Source organism: Sturnus vulgaris, chromosome 25 (genome assembly GCF_052056855.1).
Source record: "Sturnus vulgaris isolate bStuVul1 chromosome 25, bStuVul1.hap1, whole genome shotgun sequence".
NCBI classification, from domain to species: Eukaryota; Metazoa; Chordata; class Aves; order Passeriformes; family Sturnidae; genus Sturnus; species Sturnus vulgaris.
Genome location: NC_142267.1, coordinates 2,343,808 through 2,367,748, shown reverse-complemented (window position 1 = coordinate 2,367,748; position 23,941 = coordinate 2,343,808). Strand labels below are relative to the sequence as shown.

The following is a 23,941-nucleotide window of genomic DNA, read 5'->3' as shown; positions in this document are numbered from 1 at the left end:
TTCTAAAAAGTGGATGCTCATTTAATTGACATTAGTGCAATGTAGGCCAGTGGTAATGAATGGTTTATCCTCTCACAGCTGGCTCTGGATAAAGAACTCGTTGACTTTGGCAGCCTTGTGGTGGGAGAGACAATTTCACGGACCATCAGCCTGACAAACAGCGGGGCTTTGGGAACCAGATTCAAAGTTCAGACGTCAGCAGCTGCCACAAGTACCCTCAGAGCAACAGTAAAAGCTGCTCCTGCAATAGTGGTGGGTACAAAAGCACTTCCCTAAAGGAACAGAAATGTCCTGCTTTGAGAAGTATGGTGGAGTTGTGCAGAGTCACAAAGCAGCTCAGGTCAGAAAGGATTTGGAAAGACCTTTAGTCAACCTTTACTACATTTGGGTTGATATAAATATAATCTGTATTGGAAGATAAAAGCAATTACTTTATGAGGAGTGGGGAAACCAACAATGCTGATTTTTAAAGTACTTTAGTGATTTATGTCATGACTCCTATTTTCTCCACATTTGTGACAATTAGGAGAAAATACTTCAGTTAAAAGAGGAGATGCTGGCAGTCATTAAAAATTTCAACTCGTGGAAGGCAGAAACATGTGAACTGGTGCAAAACTAGCAGTCAAGTGAGAGATGTGATAGAGAGGGCTAGTTTCACCAGACTTAGTTTTGACATAGAACTGCCTGGGTTTCCACTAGAAAAATATTGGTTCTGTTAATTGTAAAGTAACTGCCACTAGACTGCATTGCTCCTGTTACATTATTTACCTGTTTGGGGGCAGTCAGCAAAATTCAATCTGCTCATTGATAAAGGTCTTGTAGAATGTGCAGTTCTTGGAAAGTGCAACACATGTCTCCATTTATGACATGGAACTGTTATAAGAAAACACAAGTCTGATTTACATCAAACTTCTGCTGGATTGAACTGGAGTGGGCACAAGGCAGAGGAACAGCCACAGGAGAAAATCCCTCTCTGTGTTTCCTAATAGATCACTGAACATTTCAATACCTGTGATCCTGAAGGGGAAGGCAGCATGAGTCCTGTGGCAGCTGGGAATCCAAACAAGGAGCAGATTTGTGCTGATCCCAGGGAGGGGATGACCCCCTGTGCAGCCCAGGAGCCTGAGAGCAGCAGTTCCATGGGTGAGGTGATGCTTTGGATCATGGCCCTGCACTTCCCCAGGCCAAGCTTTATCCAGCTGTAGTCTCCTGTAAAGAATTGAGCAATTCAGTTTGCAAAGTTACTCAGTAATTTAAGTAGCTCATCACTCCAGGAGTAATGTTATATTTCTTTGTGTGCTGCCTCACGGAAAATGACTAAAAATAATGTCTTGACACCATTATATCAAAAGCAGCAGAGAACCTCACTGCTCATTAGTGATCAACAATTCAGTCTCAGAAGAACACAGAACCCAACCAGCTTCAGAAATTGCAAAATTGTTAACATCATCCTTGTCTCAGCAACTGAATCCCCACTTCTCAGAATAGCAATCCACATGACAGGTTTATTTTTATAGTCTGTAATTCTAGGAACAAGGAAGCAGAAAGATGAACCTCCTCAGACATTTTCCATCTCATTCCTAATGTTTACTATGTGCTTAATAAAATCCAGTCTTGTAGAAGAAAGACTTTCTTAATTTGTTTCTTATCTATGTTCTTTAACATTTCTTCCCAATATTGATCATTCCAATTTCAGGAAGCTGAAAGTTCCATGGAAAGCTTGTGGGTGGTTTTTGCAGGTCCTTCTGGCTGCATTCCTTTATCTCACTGAAATAGCTCTTGAAGGCCATCCCCACTTCCAGCTGAGTCTGTATTTTTGAGCCATTCATGTTGTTACTCAGCAGTGGAAGTCTCAGGTGCCTCAGGTAGAATTCCAAACTAGACTAAAGCTGGATGGCCAAACAAATATTTCCTTCCAGACATTCCAATTTTCCCATCGCTGCTGCACATGCCTGGATTTGCAATATTGGCTCAAATTAATGTACTTGTTCTTTGTTGGATAGTTTTTTTGATGGACACATCCAGCATTTTGTTTTGTTTTGTGTTTGTTTCTTTCTCCAGAACAACTTGGTCAAGGAGAATTAAATACCAGATCAGATGTGGACACTGACAATGCAGATGACTTGTTGAAACTTTCTCCTGAAGAAATACCAGTTGAAATTATGCTTGGAAAGGTAATGAATGTCCTGAGATCCAGACAAGATTTCACTGGGCTGAGCCTACATCAAATAAATTGCTCTGGTGAGAAATGTTCAAGTACATGATCATTCCAAGACCACTGGACATCACTGTATCACAGTTAATTCTTAAAATGAAATCACAGCACACTTTTCCCCTTTCTTTTGATCTATAGAGACAAAAGGTTCTGTGTACATTCACATTTCCCACAATTTACTCTTTTTTTCTGCCATGTGGTTCTGTGGTTAAACAAAGTCTGGTGACAACACACAAGGAGGGGCAGGAAGAATGTCTGGAAAATGTCGGATTTGAGCCATATAAATGTTCTGATTCTGATTTTTCCTGTGCATAGTGAGTTCAATTGAATTACAAACCAGGTGTAGTAGAGTGTGTGTGTATAGTGAGTATGTCCAGCCTCTTTATTTCAATGCAATTTCTAGAGTTTCACTGTTGTTGCTCAGGTGACTGAGGGTGAGATTGGTCCCTTCAGCTCCCTGAAGATCCCAGTCCTGTTTGTCCCAGCTGTCCCTGGGGACGTGAGGGCAGAGTTTGTGATCGTGTTTGACAACCCAGACTGCAAACCAGTGAGTGACCTGCTTCAAAACATGTGTAAAATTGTTTAAAATCTCCTCATTTGTGCTATTCTCAATAATTATGTATTAGGGAGTTTTATGGGAGACAGCTTTACAAATCATAGCCCTTATTTCTGATGCAGGATGTTTATTAAACCTGCTAATTCTCTTAATTTCTATCCAAATAATCCTGATATTCCCATTTTATCAGATGTCATATTGGAAAATATCTCATGTCCTGGAAACAAATGTGGAAATATTCTCCTTTATTCCCAACCCACATAGTTTATTTTCTCTCTGATCTATCAGAATTGGAATTATTTAGCAGGCAGTAGTGAAGCTGATGTGTGAAAGCTGGAAGAGATGGCAACTTTAGTTACCACTTCAGCATATTGTGATTCTAAATTTTATTGGAAGCCAAATTCTGCTTGGAACAGTTCACAGAAGCTTGCCAAAAAATAAAGACAAACTTCCCAGAAGCTCAGCAGCCAGTCTTGGCTGTCCCTGTGGCTGCAGAAGGAGCTGCAGACGCCTGCTGAGGCTCCCGTGGGCACCTTCTCCTCCAGGATCAGCTTTGCAGGGCTGAGCTCTCTGGGCCCTGGTGCCAGCCCCGGGTCACTGCAGGGAGCACAGCCCTGTGCTGCCTTCCCTGCATTTCTGTACTGCCTGAATGAGCTGCAGCCCCACGGGAGCCTGGACTGGGGCCCATTCACTTCAGCTAAAGGCACTTTAAATACTTCTTCTCAATATCATGGGCAGATGCTCTTCTTTCATGTTTCCTGTCAAAGAATCCAACCCAAAGTATAATTGTGTTTTTCTACTGGGGCACCGTAACATCTTGGGTTTACTTTGCAAATGATTTTCCAAGGTCTGCCTCATTAAAGAACCTGTTCCACTATGACTAATAAAACATTTTACTCAGCTGAATTTATAGCAGAAATTCTTGCTCTAAGTCAGTGAGAATCTGAGGCTGACAGAACTAATCCCCTGCCATTGCTGCCCTGCCAGCTGAGCTTCAGTGCCATTGGAGTTTCTGTGGATGTGCCCATCTGGGTGCCCCAGCCCTGTGTGGACCTCAGGATCTGCCTGTACGAGAGGCTGTACCAGGACAGCGTCCAGGTGTGCAGCAGGTGAGCTGTGCTGGGACTGCCTCAGGCCTGGCACTGCAGGTGAGCTGTGCTGGGGATGCCTCAGGCCCTGGCACTGCAGGTGAGCTGTGCTGGAGCTGCCTCTGACCCTGGCACTGCAGGTGAGCTGTGCTGGGAGTGCCTCTGACCCTGGCACTGCAGGTGAGCTGTGCTGGGAGTGCCTCTGGCCCTGGCACTGCAGGTGAGCTGTGCTGGGACTGCCTCTGGCCTGGCACTGCAGGTGAGCTGTGCTGGGACTGCCTCTGGCCCTGGCACTGCAGGTGAGCTGTGCTGGGACTGCCTCAGGCCTGGCACTGCAGGTGAGCTGTGCTGGAGCTGCCTCTGACCCTGGCACTGCAGGGGCACACACTGACCCAGACTCCCAACAGCAGCCTGAGCTCTGAGGTATCCACACACCTCCCCACTCCTGCCAGATTCCCTGTGTTGTTCCTGTTCTTTGGGAGAGCTGTGAAGCCCCTTGGGAATAGCAAACCTAAAGTTTCTTCAGGTGGGATTTGTACACTAAACATTTAGAGAGATAAATGTGTCTAAAATTAAGTGCACATTGGGTTGATTCAGCCAGGAAATTTTATGTAAGAATATTTTGTTGTTTCTCAGCTATTTTGCCATCAATTAAAGTCCTGGGGGGACTTAGGACATTGGAAGCTGGTTTCATGAGAGTCTTTCCACACCTGGGATTAGATGCTGGATAAATCATGTCAGTCCTTTAGCATTCATTCTAACACGGGAAAGGTGCAGCTTTTCCTGAGCCATGGAGGCATTAGGGTCTCCACTGGAAGGACAGATCCCAGATTACACAGAGAGTGACCAGACAGTGATTGACAGGGGAAAAATATCTGGGTGTTTCAGAGTTCAAATCAGTCATATCTGACTACTGGTTCTGTTTGCACTGTGATATAAAGGGAATATTCCAGCTCCTTGGCTTCTGGAGATTTCCTGCTATTAAAAGTAGTTATGGGAACATTTCATTGTCTTCAGGTGCTGGGTATCTTCCCTCCACCTAATGCAGTCACTATGGAATTCTTATTTTAACAATTTGCATTTCTTAGAGTCTATTTCAATAGGATTGGGGTGGGTTTGTGGGAGGGTGGGGGAGAGATTGGTTCTGTGGAAGGCATCCATTCTAAACCTCTTACCAGAATTACAGACTGCAGAGATTCTTCACAGTTGGAAAGAAATGAGTAAAGCTGTTATCTCAGAAATTCAGCTTACAGATATGACAAGCACAAGTTGTTATGTAAGTGATTTTACTTGGTCTAGATAACCCAGGGATAAAACTTATAAGTATAGAAGCAGAATAACTCTCCTAATGAAACTTAAGAGTTCAAGGGGATCCCAAAGATAGAAGCTGTCAAATTGCTTAGGGCAAAACTTCTCAAATGAGGGAAAAATCCTGCTGATCCTTTGCCAAGTTTCACCAAATTAAGAGTACTTAATATGTAATAGCCTGTCCTTAGCACCTTGGCAAGTCAAGGCTTTGCTTTATCACCTGATTTCCTTAATTAGGAAAAATTGCCTGTTATACAGTCAGGTGGGCTGAAATTCAGTGTATTTCATGTGCAGGAATACCGTGTGTCAACTTTTTATCCTGCAAAAGTGGATTGATTTCATCATTCTATTGTGGCCTGAGCACTTTCTCCCTCCAGGAGCTCCTGACACTTCCCTTGGTGTGTCAGGAGGAGGATTCCTCCTGGAGCCTGCCTGGATCCCACTGGCTGTGACTTGGAGGCTGTAGCACAAGGGGAAGATAAAGTTTCCAAGAGAGTCAGATACCTCTGGAACTGCAATGTCCCAGCAAGCTCTGATGAATTGTAAAATATTGCTAATACTGGTTTTGTTCTGGGTTTTAGTTGGGCTTTTTTTTTTTTTTTTTCTGGTCATGAAGATCCTGGTAATCAGGCAGCATAAATAAGCAGCATAAAGGGTGAAAGTGTCTTATCAGAATCGTGTTCAATATAAATAATTTTGAAAAGTAATTTCTTTGGCAGGTTATAATCTGCACTGATTTAATGAAGTAGTATATAATTCTCTTAGATTGTCAACAGTCAGAAATCATTGCAGGCTCCCAGCCCCACTTGCTGTAGCTGTTGATTTAGAGGAGACCATCTGGCCTGACAGCTTGGAAACCAGTCCAGGGGAAGGAGAATGACAAGCTGAAATATTTGTAAATTGCTCGACAATTTTGCACTTAGGCATAAAATTCCAAAGCAGGGGATGATCCATGGCTGTTGCTGTGCTATGAGAGGGCCAGAATTCAGTAGAAAGGCAGAGGATTCCTGGCTTCCAATGTGCCATTCCCAGGGCAAATTGATCCCAAGGTTTAGCAGAGGAGCTGGCAGGACCAGCTCAGCCATGCTGCGACTTCCAGCCTTGCAGAATCTGTGCTGGTGGAGGACAGGTTACATCTGTTCAAAGAAATCACCAGGGTTCAGTCATCCAATCGATCCAGATAGAGCCGGTGTATGTTAGGAGTAAATAATCAGCTGATATTTCACAGTAGCTTGGCTTTGACTGCCTCTGACCTGACTTAGCCCCGTGCTGAGCTCTGACAGTTCTCCTTGGATCAGTTTGTGCACTGTTTGTTACAGAACTTCCAAGTCTTGTTTTCTGTACTTAAAAGAGAACACAACTGTGTGAACTTGCTGGAGCAGTTTTCCATGCCCGTCATTTTCAAAGGAAGTTTGGGAATTACAGTGCAGGGGTGGGGGCAGGAGGGCTCTGACTCCAGAGTCACTGAAGTGGCCTCAAAGCCATCCGAGCACGTCTGATGTGTTTGCAGAGCAACAACCACGCTGCGTTTGAAGTTTGAGGTGTGCAGAGAATTGAGCAAGCACATGGAGCTGCTTCCAAAAACGGGCTACATCCAGGCTCAGTCATCCTTCAGTGCACAGCTCAAGTTCCTGCCCAGGTAACCGACATTAATCCAACTCGAATCTTTCAGGATTTCAGACAGTGGCAGTGGGAAAGCTGAGCAGGGTTGTTGATCCCTCCTGCTTTCGGGGCTGGACCTCACAGTGCTGCTGCAGTGCCGGTCTGGTCTCCCCCCTGTCCCCCTGGAAGCTGCCAGATGCTCCAGGAGGAAATGAACTTGGCTGCCAGGGCTGTGAGGCAATGTCCCCCCTGCGGTGACAGCAGCGCTGTGACAATCCGAGCTCGCCATTCCCGCTAGGCTGCCCCCGTTCTGTGGGAAGCTATTCTTGTCCAGGAGGGAGGTTATTGAGGCAGGTGGCTGCTTCATGGATCACTGATTGAATAATTTCTGGACAAGAACTCCTGTGCTTGCTAATTAAGGTGAGAGTGGTTGGGCTTCCTGTCCATATCGCTCCTCCCCAGGTACATTTTTCTCCAAACGATGAAGGTATTGATAATGAATTTCACATGGTGTTTTATGTAACATCTCCTGATGCTAAAAGCTTTATCCCAGCAAGTTTTGCTTCTCTGTTTTATGAAACGTCTACAAATACAAACACAGCTCAGTGATAGGAAACAATTCCAGTTTCTAAAAATTTAAATACCAGAGTTCCCATCGGCCTCTGTTCATTTTATTTACTTCACCATTGCCATCCTAAAGAATTTAGCAGAAATTTCAAAAAATAATGAATTAAATATGGAATTAATTTCGGTGTACAGCCATGGGTGTACAGTACTTCAATGTCTCTGGCTTTGACTGCTGCTTCAAACCTGCTGCTTCTTTGATGTGGGTTCTGGGTCCCATGGATGTGTTTGGATTCTCACAGATGTGCTCAGCACCTCTGGATTCTACTCTGATTGCAAAATTTTCACCAGGTTGGTATTCAAAGAACTAAAATTATTTACAGCTCTTGCAGCATCTCAAATCCCATCAGATTACAACAAGAGTAACATGGTGACATATTCCAGCTGCTGAACTTCAGCTGCTCTGAAGCACTGTTACCCTCTCTGAGGGGATGGAAGCACAGCTAGGATTTAGAACCTTAATCTTCCTTTAAAAAACAGAGAAGCTTCAGAAAGGAGATTTGATGAGATTAAGGCATTTCTGACACACGAAATAAGTATCTGGCTGTTTGAGGGTACGGATCAGTTTTAAAGAGCTGAGGCAGGGGGGAGTGCTGGGAGCTGAGGGGAAGCACTGAGCCAGTGACACATTTCTGTGAGGGCCTCGCAGTGAGCTGGCATTAGGAGCTCTATTAATAGAGCAGCTGTGTTAAAAGTGACACCAAAGGGAACAGAACCCCCCAGCCAGCAGTGCTGAGGGAGCAGGGAGCTGCCTGAAGGCTTGGGAAGTTCTCCTGAGTGTTCTGTGCACATGGACGTGCTCATATTCCAAACCCAGCTTCTGGGAGTGTGAAGCCAACATTTCCTGTTTAGTTGAAGGCAAGTTGTCTACTCTGCTGCCTTTCAGAATTCCCAAACACCATGTCCTGAAGTTCTTTGCATTTGGAACTAGTTCTGCAGGTACTGGCAGTCTAAATCTGATTTACCTTTTGTGCTTCTCTTTAATTGTGCCATTTTCAGAGAACTTTCTGAAGGATTCCAGGACCTTTTCCCCAAGGTACAGCAGCTAATTTAGAGTCCATCCCTGTGTCCATACAGTTACAAGTATTTTCTTCCCCCTCTGGATTATTATGAAATAGATTAATTTTTTTCTGCAATTCATATGTCCTGTGACAAAGTGAAAGCTGATGCTCTACTCCTCCCTTGCACTTAACCTCAATTCTATGTGTAAAGAACTTCCCAATACCTTTGAACCCTTATTGCAAAATAACAGCAAGATGTTGGATCACCATGGTGACTGAGTGGGTGTTATTTTTATTCTTTAACAATACATTAAAGAGTTGCATGCAATTCCATGAGTAGTAGTAGAACATGAGAACTGTGGAGACCCAAGAACAGGAAGCAACTCACTCTGGTTCTCTGAGATATAAATAGAGCAGCAGAGCTAAAAATGCTCCAGGTTTGTATTGTCTTGGCTTGAAGCTCTGGAATGGAGCTTGTGACAGCAAGATGCTTCACCTACAGAAAACCTGCATATCCCTTATAAATTCTTATGCTGGTTGGTAATCAGGCACTGCTGGGCTCCAGGTTTGTTCACTTTATGTCTCTGCTCTGGGACACAAAGTGGTTCTGCCTCAGGCTGATCATTAACCTCAGTGGCCAGAGGGAGCCACTGCCTTGGCTGGGTTGGTGACGTGCTGAGGCTGCAGTAAAGATGCACAGGCTTTATATTCTGATTAGAGAGTAAGCTTTTAATTTTTCAGAATTTTAAATGACTGGATGGCATTAAAAAAAAAAAAAAGGGATAAATGGATGCTGACCTCTGTGACTGCTCTTAAAATCCTGTATGAGTCCAAAATCCCGTCTTAAAAAAAAAATATCCCATATAACTGTACAAGGTCAATCATTCTGACATCACTGCCTTGCAGCCCATGCCCTCCTGCTCAGAGCATTGCCTGGGGGTGCCAGGCTGAAGGAAATCTGGGACAGGTCCAGAATATTCTTGACCTGACTGCATTTTCTTTCCCTTGGTCAGGAGGTGGGACTTCACAGGTCACTAATTTTTGATTGGCATTTTCTTCCACCATTCTTTTTCCATTTTCTCTAATATTTGAATTTATCTTGCAAGCAGAATTTTAATGAGAATTCCCTTCAGTGAAGAACTGGAGCTGGTGCTTAATAAGGTGAATCCTCCAATTTGAGGACAATTAAATGAAGATGTGAATAATAAAACTTTTGGCCCTTAAGTAACAGGATTCAATTTGTTTTTCTTTCTGTTTGGAAATAATCCATCAAAAGTTCATTACTCTCCTTAGTGAGAAAATAGTCAGAATGTTTTAATGGCACTAACTGTACTTTGGATTTGTACTTTTTGGTTTTCAGGCTGTCCCTTCCTGAAGATGCAGGGAGCTATTTCAATGCAGAGACAGGAATCCTGGAGGTCCCAGTGACAATCCTGATCGTGGACAAGGTCAGGGATTTTTGTAATGCTGATTATCAGACTGGCAGTTTCTGTAAATTATTTTAGTGAATGTTCACTTAATGGTACCTAATTTTAGTTTAGTTCTTTACTAACTGGGGCTCTGTGATAATAGTAAAATATGCTTAAAGTGCTAATACAGATTTGATCGTTTTTTCTTGTCTCATGTTTGCAATACAGAAGTTAAATCCTTTCTCTTCGGTGCTGATCTCATATTACTGTCAAGGAACAGAGTAACTTTTTCTTGCACTTTTCCTTTTGGATGACATTTCATTTAAATCCTGTCCTTACAACCCACAGATGGAGGTTTTTATCCTGTGCTCTTGCATTTGTTTCAGGCTAAAAAAGTTAATTTTACTGTCCATGCCATTGTTACTACTTCTGATTTGGAAATCAGCCCAGCACAGATCAACTTTGGATACTGCACGATCTATGAAGCTGTGCAGGCAAATGTCATCCTAACAAACAAATCCATCTTGCCACAGGAGTTTGGATTCGTGGGACTGCCAGAGGTATGGACTTATCCCACACACACCTCCTCTGCAGTCAAAATAGATTTCAGTGTCATGGGAACGTGTTCAGTGTGAGTGTAAATAAATCATGACTGGTTCTTGCAGCCCCATGGGAATTCTGCTCCCTGTGGAGTTCAGTCCTGGAGTGTGTGAATCTCCCTGGGTGACACCCTCTGCATTTGCCAAGCAGTGCAAACCCCCAGGGGGAGATTTTCCTGTTCCTCACCTTTTCCTGTCAGAATTCCTGGGTTTTTACACCAAGAGATCTCCTAAGAGAGCACCTGGGACACTTTTACCACTAAATAAAACGGGCTTGGGCTGTGGCCTCAGGCTTAGGAATGTGCCCACTTTGCACCAAATGCCCCAAGGCTTTCCCTTTAAAATGCTTCTTGGGAACCATCCCAGGCCTTGCCCGGGCACTTTCTGAGTGACTGGAATTGATGTGGAAGCACAGATTTAATCACGGGAATTGATCTGGACTAGGTCTCCTGAATAATTTTTTGGACAAAGGTTGTTCTTCAAGCTCCATAATAGCAGGGTGATCACAGTGTGAAATGGTTGGGCATGTTGGCATCAGAGCTGGAGGAACCTGGCATTAATTAAGCATTGTCCTGTTCTCTGCTGGCTTAGGGATTAAAATCAAGGAGTAGCTGTAGAAATTGTTAACTTCAGCTTCATGAAAGCTTTACTTCCCAGCATGTGTTTCCTGAGGAGCTGGAAGTGTGATGGGGAGACTTTCCTGAATCATCAATCCAAGCACAAACCACTGCCCAGCTGTGGATGTGCAACTGCTCCTGTCCCTGTCGTGTCCCTGCCCCAGACACGAATCAGCTCTCAAAGACATGGGGCAGCTGCTGAGATTTTTACCATATTTCATTCCATTTTCTATGAAGAATAAATAAACATTAGAGCAAGGTGATTTCCACAGATGGGAAGAAGCTGGGGAAGGGGTTCTCCTGAAATCTGAGTTAATGGATTTAATGCCTCTTGAGTTACTTTGAGATGAGAAATCTGCCCCTCAGATTCTGGGCACTGACTCAGACAAAAACTTCTCCCTGGAAGGTTTCTCTTTTCCTGACAGTTCCACATTTAATAACAACTTATTTTTTTAAATCTTGCCAGTAATATCTTATTTTAATTTATTAAAAACTGATAATTTAACTAATCATTTCTTATCCTTCCATTTTGAAGTTTGTTGAAGTTCAACCCAACGATGGATTTGGAATTATTCTTCCCCTGGAAAGCCTGACACTGGACATAATCTTTAAAGCCACCAAGGCAAAAGAGTACAGCTTTGATCTCACCTGCAGGACAGAGATCAACAGGTGTGTTAATGGATGGACAGCATAAAATGTGAATGTCACTGGGCTCCCACTGTTAACCCAGTTCAGAAATTGAATCCCTGCCTGCCCTGGGCAGGTGAGGCTGGGATAAGCACCTGAGGCAGGTGGGAATTCTCCAGCTGCAAGAGTTGTTCTGTGCCTGGTGGTTTCATCTTTGGTTTTCACATCTGTCTTTACTGAGATGACTTTTCCCACCCAAGTTTATCCTTGTCCCACAGCCAAGCTCCAGCCCCTCAACCTGCAGTACTCTGCTGCTTTTTCAGCACAATTACTGAAGGAATTCTTTTTTGTAGAAATGCTCTGCGCATGAAGCCGATGCTGTTGCAATAATGATGGCATAAACTTTGATTTGACTGGATGTATTTCCAGAAGTTCACAGAGGAAGAATTCAAGCAGGGACTCTGGCCAATTGTGCATTAAAAATAGATAGTATTATTGTTCATCTTTAGGCAAAATTCCCATTGCAAGCTTGAAATTCTGCTTAAATAGGGACTACAGGATTAGCTCCCTATTTTCCGGGCTGATTAAGACACTATTTTATGCTGAGACAATTTATCATATGTTTATTTTTAGACAATTCAAGCTGTCATGCAAAGCAGTTGGAGTCCACCCACCTCTTGAATTGTCTCATTCCTTGGTTCAGTTTGCTGCTACAGCCCTGAACTCCGTGTCTTCAGCCACTCTGGATGTGCTCAATTCCCACGTGGATGGGAACCCTCTCACTCACCCTGTCCCACGGATTGGCACTGGGGACCCTGTCCCAGTTGGTCCCACTTCCTTTGAATTCCACGTGCCCCAAGACTGTCCTGTGACCATCACACCTTCTGTGGGAACTGTGCTGCCTGGGCAGGTAAATTCAGTTTAAATGTCGAGTGTTCTGCCAAATCTTTGATCATCTGCATCCTTACAAAGGCTGTCACTTGTAAACAAAGCTCAAAACATCAATTGTTGTTAGAATAGCTGGAATATTTTGTATTGTTTGAAAGAATGTTTTAAATCAGACAGGAGAGTTAAGCACCAAATCTGGCTAATGCCTTTTGGGAGTGTTCTGTTCCCAGTGTTGTCACTGTGATTTATGTGAAGAATGTTTAAATATCAAAAGTATTGGCCATGTAAACCCAGCCCTCTGTAATATCCTGGACTCCCAAAAAAGCTGCAAGTACCCTTATGCTGAGGATGCTGAAGTGCACTGGATGTGTGACTTGTGTGGTGCTGTGTGTGTGCTCCTGTGGAGCTCTGTAGGTGCCACACGTGTCTGAGGGCTGAGCTCTGCCCTCACTGCTGTGTGTGCTCTCACATTCCCAGAAAAGCTCCATCCGAGTGTCCTTCAGCCCGGCGCTGTCGGATCAGCAAATCAGGGAGGAGGCAGCGAGGAGGCTCAGCACAGCAGCTGTGCCAGAGGCAGGAGCACAAGTAAGGAATGCTAAGAACAGCACATGCTGCTGGTCTGTCACTTCCAGATATTTGTTTCTCTGGATGGTATTTTTATCTAAAATTATTTGCATATTAATGAAGCCCAAGCTCGTGGTCCATGCAGGACCTGCCTACAAAGGATGAGAGTGTGACTGTGCACTCAGTGTGTGGCCTGTTCACTGAGCAATAATTTAATTTCATGCTCACAATTTGCAAAGTATTCCTAGAGGGTTTTATTGCAAATGCCATGAAATACTCTTAAAAGAGAAAAGAAAAAGCTTCTACACTTCCTGAAGATTTACAGCATCCATGGACTTTACATACAGCCTTTAGGTCAGTTAATTTATGTGAGCACCTGTGGTTGTCTTTGATTATGAGATAAGTAAAATTCCCATGAAATACAGACTTTTACTCATCTGCTCCAAGAGGAGACCTCTTATTCTAAGAGGGGGTAAGATATGTCCATTTCAACCTAAATTTTAAATTTTACACTGTTGGAAATTTGTCTGTAGTAGCTATTGTGTCTGTGGGCTGTCACCACCATCCTGCTGTCCCTTGTCCCCTGCTCTGTGTCACCTCCTTGCTCTGTGTCCTTGGACCAGGGCTGTATCTTTGCTCACTCCTGTCTTGGTCAGATTTCCAGTGGTCCCCCTCAGTCTCCAATGGGCAAAAAGAGGAAAGATTCAAAGAAAGAACGAAGGAAATCGAGTGTTTCCACACTCAGAGGAAGGGCTGGAAGCAGGAAAAGCCTGGATTCTGTAAATAGCCTTAAAGAGCCAAAGCCCGAAGAGTTAAAGCCTGAGTAAGTCAACAGAAGCATTTTGTACTACACAGACAACATTCTCTTTAGAAGTAGTTTAATAAATCTACTAAAGCTGTAGGTAGACAAGAAAGCAAACTGGAGAGGGAACAGCTTCAGCTGTGTTGCAGAGGCTGTTTCCAAAATTAGTGCTGCTTGTGAGCCACACAGCTGTACCCTCTCATGTGAGGCAAAGAATCCCTTTATGCATCAGAAGGATTGAAGACTTCAAAGAATCTGTCAGGGAGCAGGAGCTGGGGCTGTGCGGGGGATGGGGCTGAGCCAACACGGGGTTTATGCAAAGGGCAACTGCAAAACTCAACTTGGGGACCAAGAGAAACCACTCAAATAAACCTCTGCTGAACAGATCTACCGGGACCAGCTGATGGCCCTAATCCGTGGCAGGGAGTAATTTCTGGTTTTAATTTGAGGGCTTACACAGTCCAGCACTTTAGTCATGGTCAGCATCAGTACTGGCAGGGAAATGCTGCTGGGAAATGTGCATTTGAAGCAGTCCCTGTGCAGTGTGAGCACCTCAGGGAAAGTCAACACCAACAGCATTGCTGCCTGGAGGCTGGGAGACTCGTGCAAAACCTGATCCTTGAGGGCCCTTGTACAGGAGGTAATTCAACTTCTCAGAGCTACACTTCTGCCCAGTCTCAGAAATTTGGAAGTAAATTCATGCTGAAGCACCAGGGATTTGGCTGTACTGGGTGTTTGATATCTTTTACTAAAATCCCATCTTCATTCAATCCATTAATTCTAATTTTTAAATACTTTCAACAGAGACTGTAAAAATCAAATCCCTATTTTAGAAGTATTGTCTACATATTGCATTAAAGGAATGTGACCCTGTGTGTTTACATGTCACTGAAATGATGTAGAAGTACTGGAAGACACTGAAACACTTAATGTATTCAACCAAACCAAATTGTATTGAGGTTTTTGCAATCCTTAGTGTAACATCTCTTATCCGGGTTCATTTTTATTCTCTTTTGGCTACAAAAGCCAACAACTTTGTAGGGTGGGTCCATTACTGACAGCCATTTAGTTTCACTGTTACATTCAAATTTGAATGTATGACTAAGAAACAATAATCACAAATAGCTCAGCAGATATTTATTTGATGTTTTTTGCTCTCTCACTCACTGAGATAATTCTTATTCCTGGATTCTCTAGTTCTGATGCTTATAGAGCAGCCCAGGCTTCCCTGATGAGGAGTTTCAGAGGGAGTTTTAACAAATACATCATCCCATGCTCTGTTGCAAGTGGCCATGCCAGAGGAGAGGAGGTCTCTGGGAACTTAACCTGCAGGTGGGTGCAGTTGGATAACCCCGAGATGTGAGGAGGAAATGGTGGACTTGCTAATTTATTCATTTGGGGGAGAAATTTGTTTTCTGATCTTAATTACTTCATAGCCCAGTGGTAGAAACTCATGCTCCCAGCCCACCAGTTGGATAAGAATCAAACACATGAATATCAAAGCAGCTGAAGGAATAATTGTGTGAAAACTTTGAGGCAGCTGTAGCTCATCTCTGCTCAGGCACAGTCGGTCATCGGGCCCTGTGCTGTGCTGTCACACTGACAGTGCTGTGCACTGACAGCCTGTGACAGCAGCAGGTCCCTGGCAATTGCTGTTGTCTCTCTATGATCCCAGAGCTCTGTTTTATTCCCCAGATGCCTTTGCTCTCTCTGCAGTCCTTACAACACCTTGTACCTGGAGCTGCACTGCCCTGCTGTAGCCCCTCCTGTTCTGATCACTTCTGACTCTGGGATCAACACAGCCAATTTTGGGGACGTTTCTGTAGGTATGGCATTTGAATTCTGGTTTGGAGTGGCTTCTCTCTGACAGTGAGTTCTTCCCAGCAGAGTTTTGCGTTCTCAAAAGTCAGGATAGAAATCAGCCCTTAGTGGGTATTTAGGTGGAAAATAAGGAGCCTCTGGCCAGCTTAGGCCCATGAAAGAGCAGACCTGATCCCCAAACATGGACATGGAAGCTCCAGAAGAGACTGGCTCAATCTGAAAGCATTTTGGTGAGCTTTGAGTAGTGCCTTAGCCATAGACCTGGGATGAGTGTCTGGCCCAGGCAGGAGCACAAGTAAGGGAGAGGAATGGAAGGCCAGGGATGAGCATCCTCATTTTGGGAAGTGTTTTTATTCCTTGCAGGCCACAGAATTATGAAGAGAATTACAATAGAAAACATCTCCCCAGGGAAGCTGGAAGTATCCTTGTCTGGGGCATGTGAGCTCAGCCTTCAGCCTCTGCTTAATCAGACTCTGTTTCTGCAGGAGGAGCTGCTGGACACTAAAGCACCAGCTCATCTTCTCTCTTGAGTTATTAATCTCTCAAAAGCTTATAGTTCAGACCAAAGATATGCAAACAATATGTAGAATCTGTTCTCATATCTTTTTTTCTCTATCTACGACTTTTTTCCTTGAGTTGCACTGTTTTAGCTGGGATTCTCAGTTCTGAATCCCAATGGCCCCTTCCTGTTGGTCAGAGCAGTTGGAACGCTTGAACCAGGTGAAAATAAACCTCTCATCATCTCTTTTTGTCCAAGTGAGGATAAATGGGTGAGTAAAAGATACAACAGCAGTGGGAGAAAGGATGAGAGATGTGAGGGGTGTGTAACACACACGTGTTATGAACAGGGAAAACCTTTGTTCCCTGTCCCAACATTTGGATCTTGTGTCTCAGTTCTGGGATGGTTCTTTGGGAAGGGTCAGCTGGAGGGGTGGGGGTTCTCTCATTCCCTCAGCAGATGGACTAACCCAGGCATCCTCTGGGCAGTTCTTGGAAACTCTGGACATCCAGGTGGCAAAGACCAACCTGAGCCTCTGCCTCTCTGGGCACGGGGTGGTGCCAAGCACGGAGTGCTCCGTGGGAGAGGTGCTGGACATGGGATACGTCATGGCTGGGGACACGGGGACTGCCACAGTCAAGGTGAGGCCTCTGTGCTGAACTGCAAAACACAGCAGGAGTTCTTGTGAGGAGGAAGACAACATAAACTGTCTCCTCCCAGATTTTGTCCAAGTGTGTCAATAATCAAAGTATTGACACAGTATTTAATGGGGAGTGGGGGTTGGTGTGGCACGTTTTGGGCAGCACTGATTGTGCCTCTGGTGGCATTTGGGGACACAGAGCTGCACTAATGCAGCAAAATAAATTCGGCTACTTTACAAACTATGGATCTTACAGGCCTGAGTATCAATTTCCTTAATGCAAATGCTGTTGTGTGAATGAATGTCCCCAGATAAAGAACAATTCCAGCATGACCCTGCCGTTCTCCATACAAATGGAGTCTCTCTCACCAACACGGGACAGAGACCGGCAGAAAATCCCATCCTTTCTTACATCCTCTCTGCAGAGAACAGAGATTGTTGGTAAATTTCTTTTATTCTCTCCTCTTTCCCCTCTGCTAAAGACTCAGGAGGTGTAAAGCAGCATCACTGTGTCCTCTTAGATTCGCACAGCTATCACACCTGGGGCATCACAGCCCTGAAATTAAAGATCTCATTTTGCTCCCCAGTAGAAGCTGTAGTAATTTTTTCAATATGGAGAGCTGTAAATTTATGCAGCCTGAGCAAATACCCACAAGTAAGGAGATATTAGTGTTTAAATAAACCCACACAGTAATTGCATATTAAAGATTACATTTAAAGATGTCCATCTCTGTAAAACCATGTCAGAATATAGGAAGGGTTGGTGATGCTGCTTCAGCTTCTCTGGAGATGAATGCATCAAACTGATGGATGGATGGATGGATTTATCAGGTGTTCCTAACATCCTGTTTTGCTGCAAAACCATGTATCAGCTCTTATTTATTTGCTGTTCCAACAAAAATTAAATGGGTTTAAAATTTATGAAGAAGTAAAATGGAGCTGTCCTCCTTTCTTATCTGTATCCTCGTTTTTATTTACCAGGAACACAGAACTATAATGGCTTCAGTGTGTTCAGAGTCTCTCCAACAGAAGGAAAAATTGAGGCTGGGAGGAGCCAGGATTTTGTTGTTACTTTCAGTCCTGATCATGAAAGTCTCTACTACTCCGACCATCTCAAGGTTCTGCTCTTTGGCAAGGTGAGACAATCAGGATCATGAAAACAGTCTAAATATTGGATGAGCTGATGTAGGGAAGAAAGGGCACGTTTGGGGCCCTCTGGCATTTTTCAGTTTAGATATTCAGTTATTAATTGATAAAAACATTGACGTGGGGTCCATCCCTGTCCTCTGCCACGGTGCAGTCAGGAGGGGACGGGAGCCGAGCACAGCTCCAAGGGGCTCCTGCAGGGAGCATTGCACGGCAGAGCAGAGGGAGAGGGGAGCTCCACCTGCCCAGCACGGCCCGGCAGGAGCAGGGAGCAGCTCCTGCAGTGCTCAGTGCCAGCTTCCATCTGTGCAGCTGCCCTGGGATGCTCGGGCCGGATGCGCAGGTGGCCGCGCCACGGGCAGCCCTGGGCCCCTGCCAGGACACCAAAAGTTGGTGCAGAGTGACCACTAACGCCCGGCTGCAGCACTGCAAACGGGCTGGGCTGAGCGAGAGCTGCTGCTGTCCTGGAAAGCTTTGGGATTGCAGGTAGGAATCCCCCAAGTTTGGCAACAGTTTTGCCTCTTTTGGTGGCTTTTGTATAAATAGTTTGTCCAGTGCCCTCCTGAGGCACATTTCCCAGATTGTTTAAAACAGAAATGCCAGACTGGCAAGCCCAGGGGTAGGTGCAGAATTCCTGCATTAGAGCCCAGGATCATTAGGATCATTCATGTGGGAGGTGGTGCCACGATTTTCTGGTGCTGCTGGCTCAGGTGGCAGCGTCATTCAGGTGACCTGAGCTGTCACCTGCATCCAGGACATTCTGTCTCACGCAGCAAACAGCCCACGAGATCCACCTGAAGGGTGCAGCCCGCAATCACCCCATGTTTGTGGAGGGGGGAGTGCCCCTGGATGTGCCCGTGGAGTCCTTGGCTGTGACCTCACCTGTGGCACCACAGGAAGCTCTGGAAGGAGGTAACGTGCCACAGCTGTTTATTATGGAAAAGGGAGGGATCAGACTCTTCCTTTAAGAAAAAATGAAATTAAAGACAGTTTTTCCAGAATCAGAAAAAGTAAGCATTATGTTACAGCATATATTCATAATACACAAAAAAGACAAAAAACTTTCTCTTAAAAAAAGTTTTTATCTTCATTTGAATGCAGTTCTATCTTAATGATCATCTTCCACCTCTGCAGCTTCCCTGCAAAAATGATTAAAGTGTAATACTACTATGAAGAATTAAGATGCATTTGCTTTCTGCCACTTCTCTGAGGTGTTTTAAATGTTTAAGAAATTATTTCATATATAATCACATATCCTAGATTCTCCTGTTTGTCCTGTTATGAAACTTCCAGGGGTTTGAAGTTACTCTTCTTTAATTTCTTGGGACAGGATCTGTGTTCAGAGACAGGATGCAAACAGCTCCTGGCTCCTGAGCTGTAAATAAGTCCAAGCACACACACATAAGTAGGAATAAAGTACACAGTGTGTACAGTGTGCTATGGGCTAGAAAACGAGCCTGGAACTTGATAAACAAGTAACAATTGCAGTTTGCAATTGTAAATTATCCAAACCCTCCTTTTCCTTAATTCCTCACTGACTCTCTAAAAAGATTTCTTTATCTGTGCCAGCTCCTGAGTTTGCCACATGACTTTGTTTAGAACCATCCTGGTGCAATTTGGGTTGGTTCCAAACTGCCAAAGGCTCGGTTTTGTCTGTCTCAAAGTTGACCTGGTTGTTGTTTGTGTAGGACCACAAAAAACAGTGAGGTCCCTTCTCCTGCTCCTGGAGTACGTGGAGGGCTCAGCAGAGCCAGCCAGGGCAGAGATCACCATCGGGGCCATGCAAAGTCCTCTGCTGGCAGCCAAGAAGGTGAGGGAAATAAAACCTGCAGGTTTGTGCCAGGTGCTGTATGGGATCCTGACAGTGTGCAAAGGGCTGCTCATTTCTTCTGCCCAAAAGTCACAAATTCATAAATTTAAAAAAGATGCTTTCAGAGTTTCTGATAAATTTTACAATATAAAAGCATCAGCGATTGAAAAGATTATTTTTCAGGGGCTAATCTCAGGAATTAGCATTATCATCTTCATACTAAGTCAGCAACAAACTTAATTTAGCAGTTTGCTTCCTCAATTCTGGAATACAGAATTTTGAGCCCAGAACTGAATGACAGTCCTGATCCTGTTATTTTAATGGACTATTTAGTGGCAAGGCGACCCAGCGAATGTCACAGACGGAGTTTCAAGGGGCAGTTGGGGCAGTGCAGGGTGTGACCGTGCCGTGTGTCCGTGCCAGGCCGTGGAGTTCAGCCTGGAGGGCGGCGCGGAGCTGCAGCGGGCGGGGATGGCGCTGGACGGCCCGAGGGGAGCCCTGGAGCGCGGGCAGCGGCGCCGCATCGGCGTCTCGTGGGTGCCACCTGGCGACCTGCAGGTGAGACACGGCCCGGCGCGACACCGCGCCCCGGCGGGGTCCTGGAGGGTGTCACACAGGGCTCCTGATGGGTGTGACACAGGGCTCCTGATGGGTGTCACACGGGGCTCCTGGAGGGTGTCACACAGGGTTCCTGGTGGGTGTCACACAGGGCTCCTGATGGGTGTGACACAGGGCTCCTGAAGGGTGTGACACAGGGCTCATGGAGGGTGTCACACAGGGCTCCTGGTGGGTGTCACACAGGGGTCCTGGAGGGTGTGACACAGGGCTCCTGGAGGGTGTCACACAGGGCACCTGCTGGGTGTCACACAGGGGTCCTGGAGGGGGGTGACACAGGGCTCCTGGAGGGTGTCACACAGGGCTCATAGAGAGTGTGACACAGGGCACCCGATGGGTGTCACACAGTGGTCCTGATGGGTGTCATCCAAAGCTCCTGTCACAGTGTGACACCAAGGTCCTGTCAGAATCACACAGGGCTCCTGTCAGGGTGTGGCCCAAAGGTCCTGCTGGGGGTGTGACACAAAGGTTCCCTTGGAGTGTCACCCACAGCTCCTGTGGAGATGTCACCCACAAGCTGCTGCTGGGTGTGGGCAGCACAGGTGGCTGTGTGGTCCCTGAAGGAGCAGGGGTGGTACAAACTCTCCTTTGGGAGCAGAAGCTGGGAACAATGGGATGATCTGGAGCCTTCCTGCCTCCCAGGGCTGTGTTTGGCTGTGTGCTGACAAGGACAGGGGTGAGTCACTTGTATCCCAAAGGAATCCCTTCCTGCAGGTCACTTACAGAGCCCAAAGTGCTGCTCTAACCAGGCTCTGGCGCCCTGAGGGAGCTCTGTAGGGCCCTGGGGCAGAGCTGCTGCAGCCCTGCCAGCACAGAGCTGACTTTACACGGTTCACTCTGCAGCACATTTCTTTGCCATGGGCTGCCTTTGCTTTGACACATTCCTGGAGATCAGTGGGGCCTTTGGATTTTCCACGTTAGGTGCTCCATTTCTCTGGCTACTTCTGCCTTGTGTTGTAGAGGTTGGATATGATGTCCCAACAACTCCATGGGGCTGTGACTGCTCTTCCTATTTCACCTCCTTGGGCATTCATGGAGACTGGAGGCATTGACTCCCCATGTGTGGGATGGCAGAATGAGTAGCTCTTTCCAAAATTAAAAGATTTCTGCCATCACAAGCAGAAAGAGGCAGCAGAGTTTCCTGGCAGGATGTATCCAGTCCATGTCGTGCCTCTTGGTAACCCCTGGGTCTTGCACAACTCTGAGCACTCACTGGGGGCTGACAGGATCCGTTTCCTTCCAGCCCTCTCTGGGAGCTCTGGGGTTGCTGCTGTGCTCAGCTGCATGGCTGTGACGTGGGGACAGTCTCTGTGGCACTCTGGGGACAGAAGGCTGAGTCACTGTCATACCTCACTGTCTGCAGCATGAGCATCACTTGGGGACAGAGAGGAGCCAGCACAGTGGCTGTAACCTGTCACCTGTAGCTATAACTGGTACTTTGAACACCGAGATGTGAAACAGAGTTTAGAAGGTGATCCACTCATGTCTCCACTGTCCAAAACCCCAGGTTGGTTTTCTGTGTGGTTCTTTCTGCAGACCAGTGAGCCCCTGCTTGTGTCAGCCCTCCTGACTGTCAAAGGTGACATTACAGAATCCTACCGAGTCCTGTTCATGGCAAGAGTTGTGTCTGCACCTGCTCCCACTGCCTGAGGGATCCAGGCCAAACGGAAAGGAAGATGGAGGTTACATTACTGGGAGATCCCTGGATCTCTGGTGAAACATGGGAAGATTTTGAGATTGTTGCAAATAAGTGAGGGCAGCAGGGATATGGGAAGGAAGGGCCATGTAACATTTCTGCTCTGTTTCACCCAAAGTTCTCTGTGAACTCTAGTGCCAGTAGCTTCATTTTCCAGCTGACTCTGTGACAATAATCTTGTGTTAGAATTACTAAGGGCCTCAAGCAGCTACACCTGCTGTTAATCCCATGTCTCCCAAAGGTGGGCATTCCATCAGGAGGAGTATCTGGTTTACATCCACATAGGTGAGTTTCTATCTTCTTCCAATTTCAGATGCTTTTTGTAGGATTTGGAAAAGCCTTGACTTTTTCTCTTTTAAAACCAGAATAAAGTTTCGTATTCAAGCCTTCTCCAAATCATTTGGGAAGTCACTTTTACAATGTACAGTCAAATCTGCCTGATATCACATGGTCAAGGGGGAATATTCCTATGCTGTTCCCTGGATATAGTCAGACACTTGCCAGAGATCCTGGCTGTCCAGGAACTTTGTATTTCTATATTTGCCTTCTGCTGAATTCTGGCTGAGAGCAGAATCCTGCTGTTTCTGGGGAAGCCAGAATGCCCTGCAGGTGGAACTTTTGTCAGGAAGCAGCAGCTGGTTCAGGGCAAGTGCAGAGCTGGAGAATGGAGGGGGCAGGAAGGCAGCAGCCATTAGACACAGGATAATGCTGTACATCTCCTATCACACTCCTTCCTGAGGCACAGCCAGTCTGTGGCAAAGTTCCCTCCCCACCACTCCGGAGGTGTGTTGCCCTTTGGCCCCTGTAGCTGTTAAATTCAGGTGATGCAATTAGAAAATAGAAACGTTGTTTGTAAATATCCCTGTGGTAACGAGGGAACTGCGGGAACCAGCAGGGAAGCAATTGTCACAAGGAACATTTTAACCAGGCTCCCCCTTTGACAGAGGAGGTTTGTAGGAGTGAAGAGGGGATTCCTTGTTTGTCCAGCCAGTATTTGATCCATTGAGATGAGTTCTCATTTAATAATGGACCGAGTGCCAGTGGAGTCACTTAACTCTTGAGTCTAAAGCCTGCAGATGCTGAGGCAATCCCAGTGTCCCGGAGTGGGGAGGAGCTGGGGGTGGCAGTGCCAGCCAGGGACAGCTCTGCCTTCCTTGGAGCCCCTGGGTGCTGCTGCTGGCACAGCTGGGCAGGCGCCTGGAGCTGGGCACAATGGACTTTGTGTGCTGGCTCCCCTGCAGCCCCAAAAGGCTGAGTAAATACCACTACATCAACTAAAGCCACTGCACACAGCACTGCTCACTCAGCAGTGACCTCATGGCAGAGGAGTTGTCAGGAAACAAGGAAGGGCACAGTGCGTGGGAGTGGAGGAGCTATTTCAGGCACTGAATTTGTGGACATCCATTATGTGAGAATCCTTCAGATTTCACTCCTGGAAACCAAAAAATGATGGCTGACAATACATCAGTCTCCAGACTCTGGTTATGATAACCAATACAGAGTGCTGAAAAGAAGTGTAACATTATCTACCAGGAAACAACACCCCTGTCTTAGGAATCTTCCACTTCACAGAGGTCAGGTGCTGAGAAAAAGCATCCAGAGGATGAAAAGAAGGAAAAAATTAAAGAATGATGTAAAGACAGTGACATTGGTGCCCTCACAGGGTTAGGCTGGGTAAGGAGCAGCTGCCACCAACCAGCTGAAGGACCACTGGTACCCAGCAGCTCAGGGTGAGCAGAGGTTTCTCCCACTGTACTTGCATTCCTGGGACTGGAGAACTTGGATCAATATTTTCACAGGATTGAAGTGAACAT

The 23,941-nt window shown here is 45.7% G+C and overlaps 1 protein-coding gene across 5 annotated transcripts in view; it reads left to right on the top strand.

Annotated features, from left to right (window-relative positions):
- CFAP74 (cilia and flagella associated protein 74) overlaps nucleotides 1-22,516 on the top strand; it is a 36,937-nt gene extending 14,421 nt beyond the window's left edge. For 4 of the 5 annotated variants that reach the window (XM_088178681.1, XM_088178684.1, XM_088178682.1 and 1 more), the window contains 23 exons: nucleotides 79-252; nucleotides 990-1,143; nucleotides 2,062-2,174; nucleotides 2,640-2,762; nucleotides 3,759-3,880; nucleotides 6,678-6,806; nucleotides 9,755-9,842; nucleotides 10,190-10,363; nucleotides 11,555-11,688; nucleotides 12,280-12,556; nucleotides 13,012-13,119; nucleotides 13,755-13,921; nucleotides 15,098-15,232; nucleotides 15,617-15,726; nucleotides 16,085-16,140; nucleotides 16,372-16,491; nucleotides 16,709-16,861; nucleotides 17,172-17,301; nucleotides 17,842-17,996; nucleotides 18,780-18,918; nucleotides 19,695-19,816; nucleotides 20,240-20,374; nucleotides 21,968-22,516. In XM_088178681.1, coding sequence (XP_088034807.1) covers nucleotides 79-252; nucleotides 990-1,143; nucleotides 2,062-2,174; nucleotides 2,640-2,762; nucleotides 3,759-3,880; nucleotides 6,678-6,806; nucleotides 9,755-9,842; nucleotides 10,190-10,363; nucleotides 11,555-11,688; nucleotides 12,280-12,556; nucleotides 13,012-13,119; nucleotides 13,755-13,921; nucleotides 15,098-15,232; nucleotides 15,617-15,726; nucleotides 16,085-16,140; nucleotides 16,372-16,491; nucleotides 16,709-16,861; nucleotides 17,172-17,301; nucleotides 17,842-17,996; nucleotides 18,780-18,918; nucleotides 19,695-19,816; nucleotides 20,240-20,374; nucleotides 21,968-22,081 — 3,132 coding nt within the window. In that variant the 3' untranslated portion in view covers nucleotides 22,082-22,516. The remainder of the gene's footprint in view (nucleotides 1-78; nucleotides 253-989; nucleotides 1,144-2,061; nucleotides 2,175-2,639; nucleotides 2,763-3,758; nucleotides 3,881-6,677; nucleotides 6,807-9,754; nucleotides 9,843-10,189; nucleotides 10,364-11,554; nucleotides 11,689-12,279; nucleotides 12,557-13,011; nucleotides 13,120-13,754; nucleotides 13,922-15,097; nucleotides 15,233-15,616; nucleotides 15,727-16,084; nucleotides 16,141-16,371; nucleotides 16,492-16,708; nucleotides 16,862-17,171; nucleotides 17,302-17,841; nucleotides 17,997-18,779; nucleotides 18,919-19,694; nucleotides 19,817-20,239; nucleotides 20,375-21,967) is intronic. The other variant, XM_088178683.1, reaches the window with a different exon arrangement.
- The last annotated feature ends 1,425 nt before the right edge of the window (nucleotides 22,517-23,941 follow it).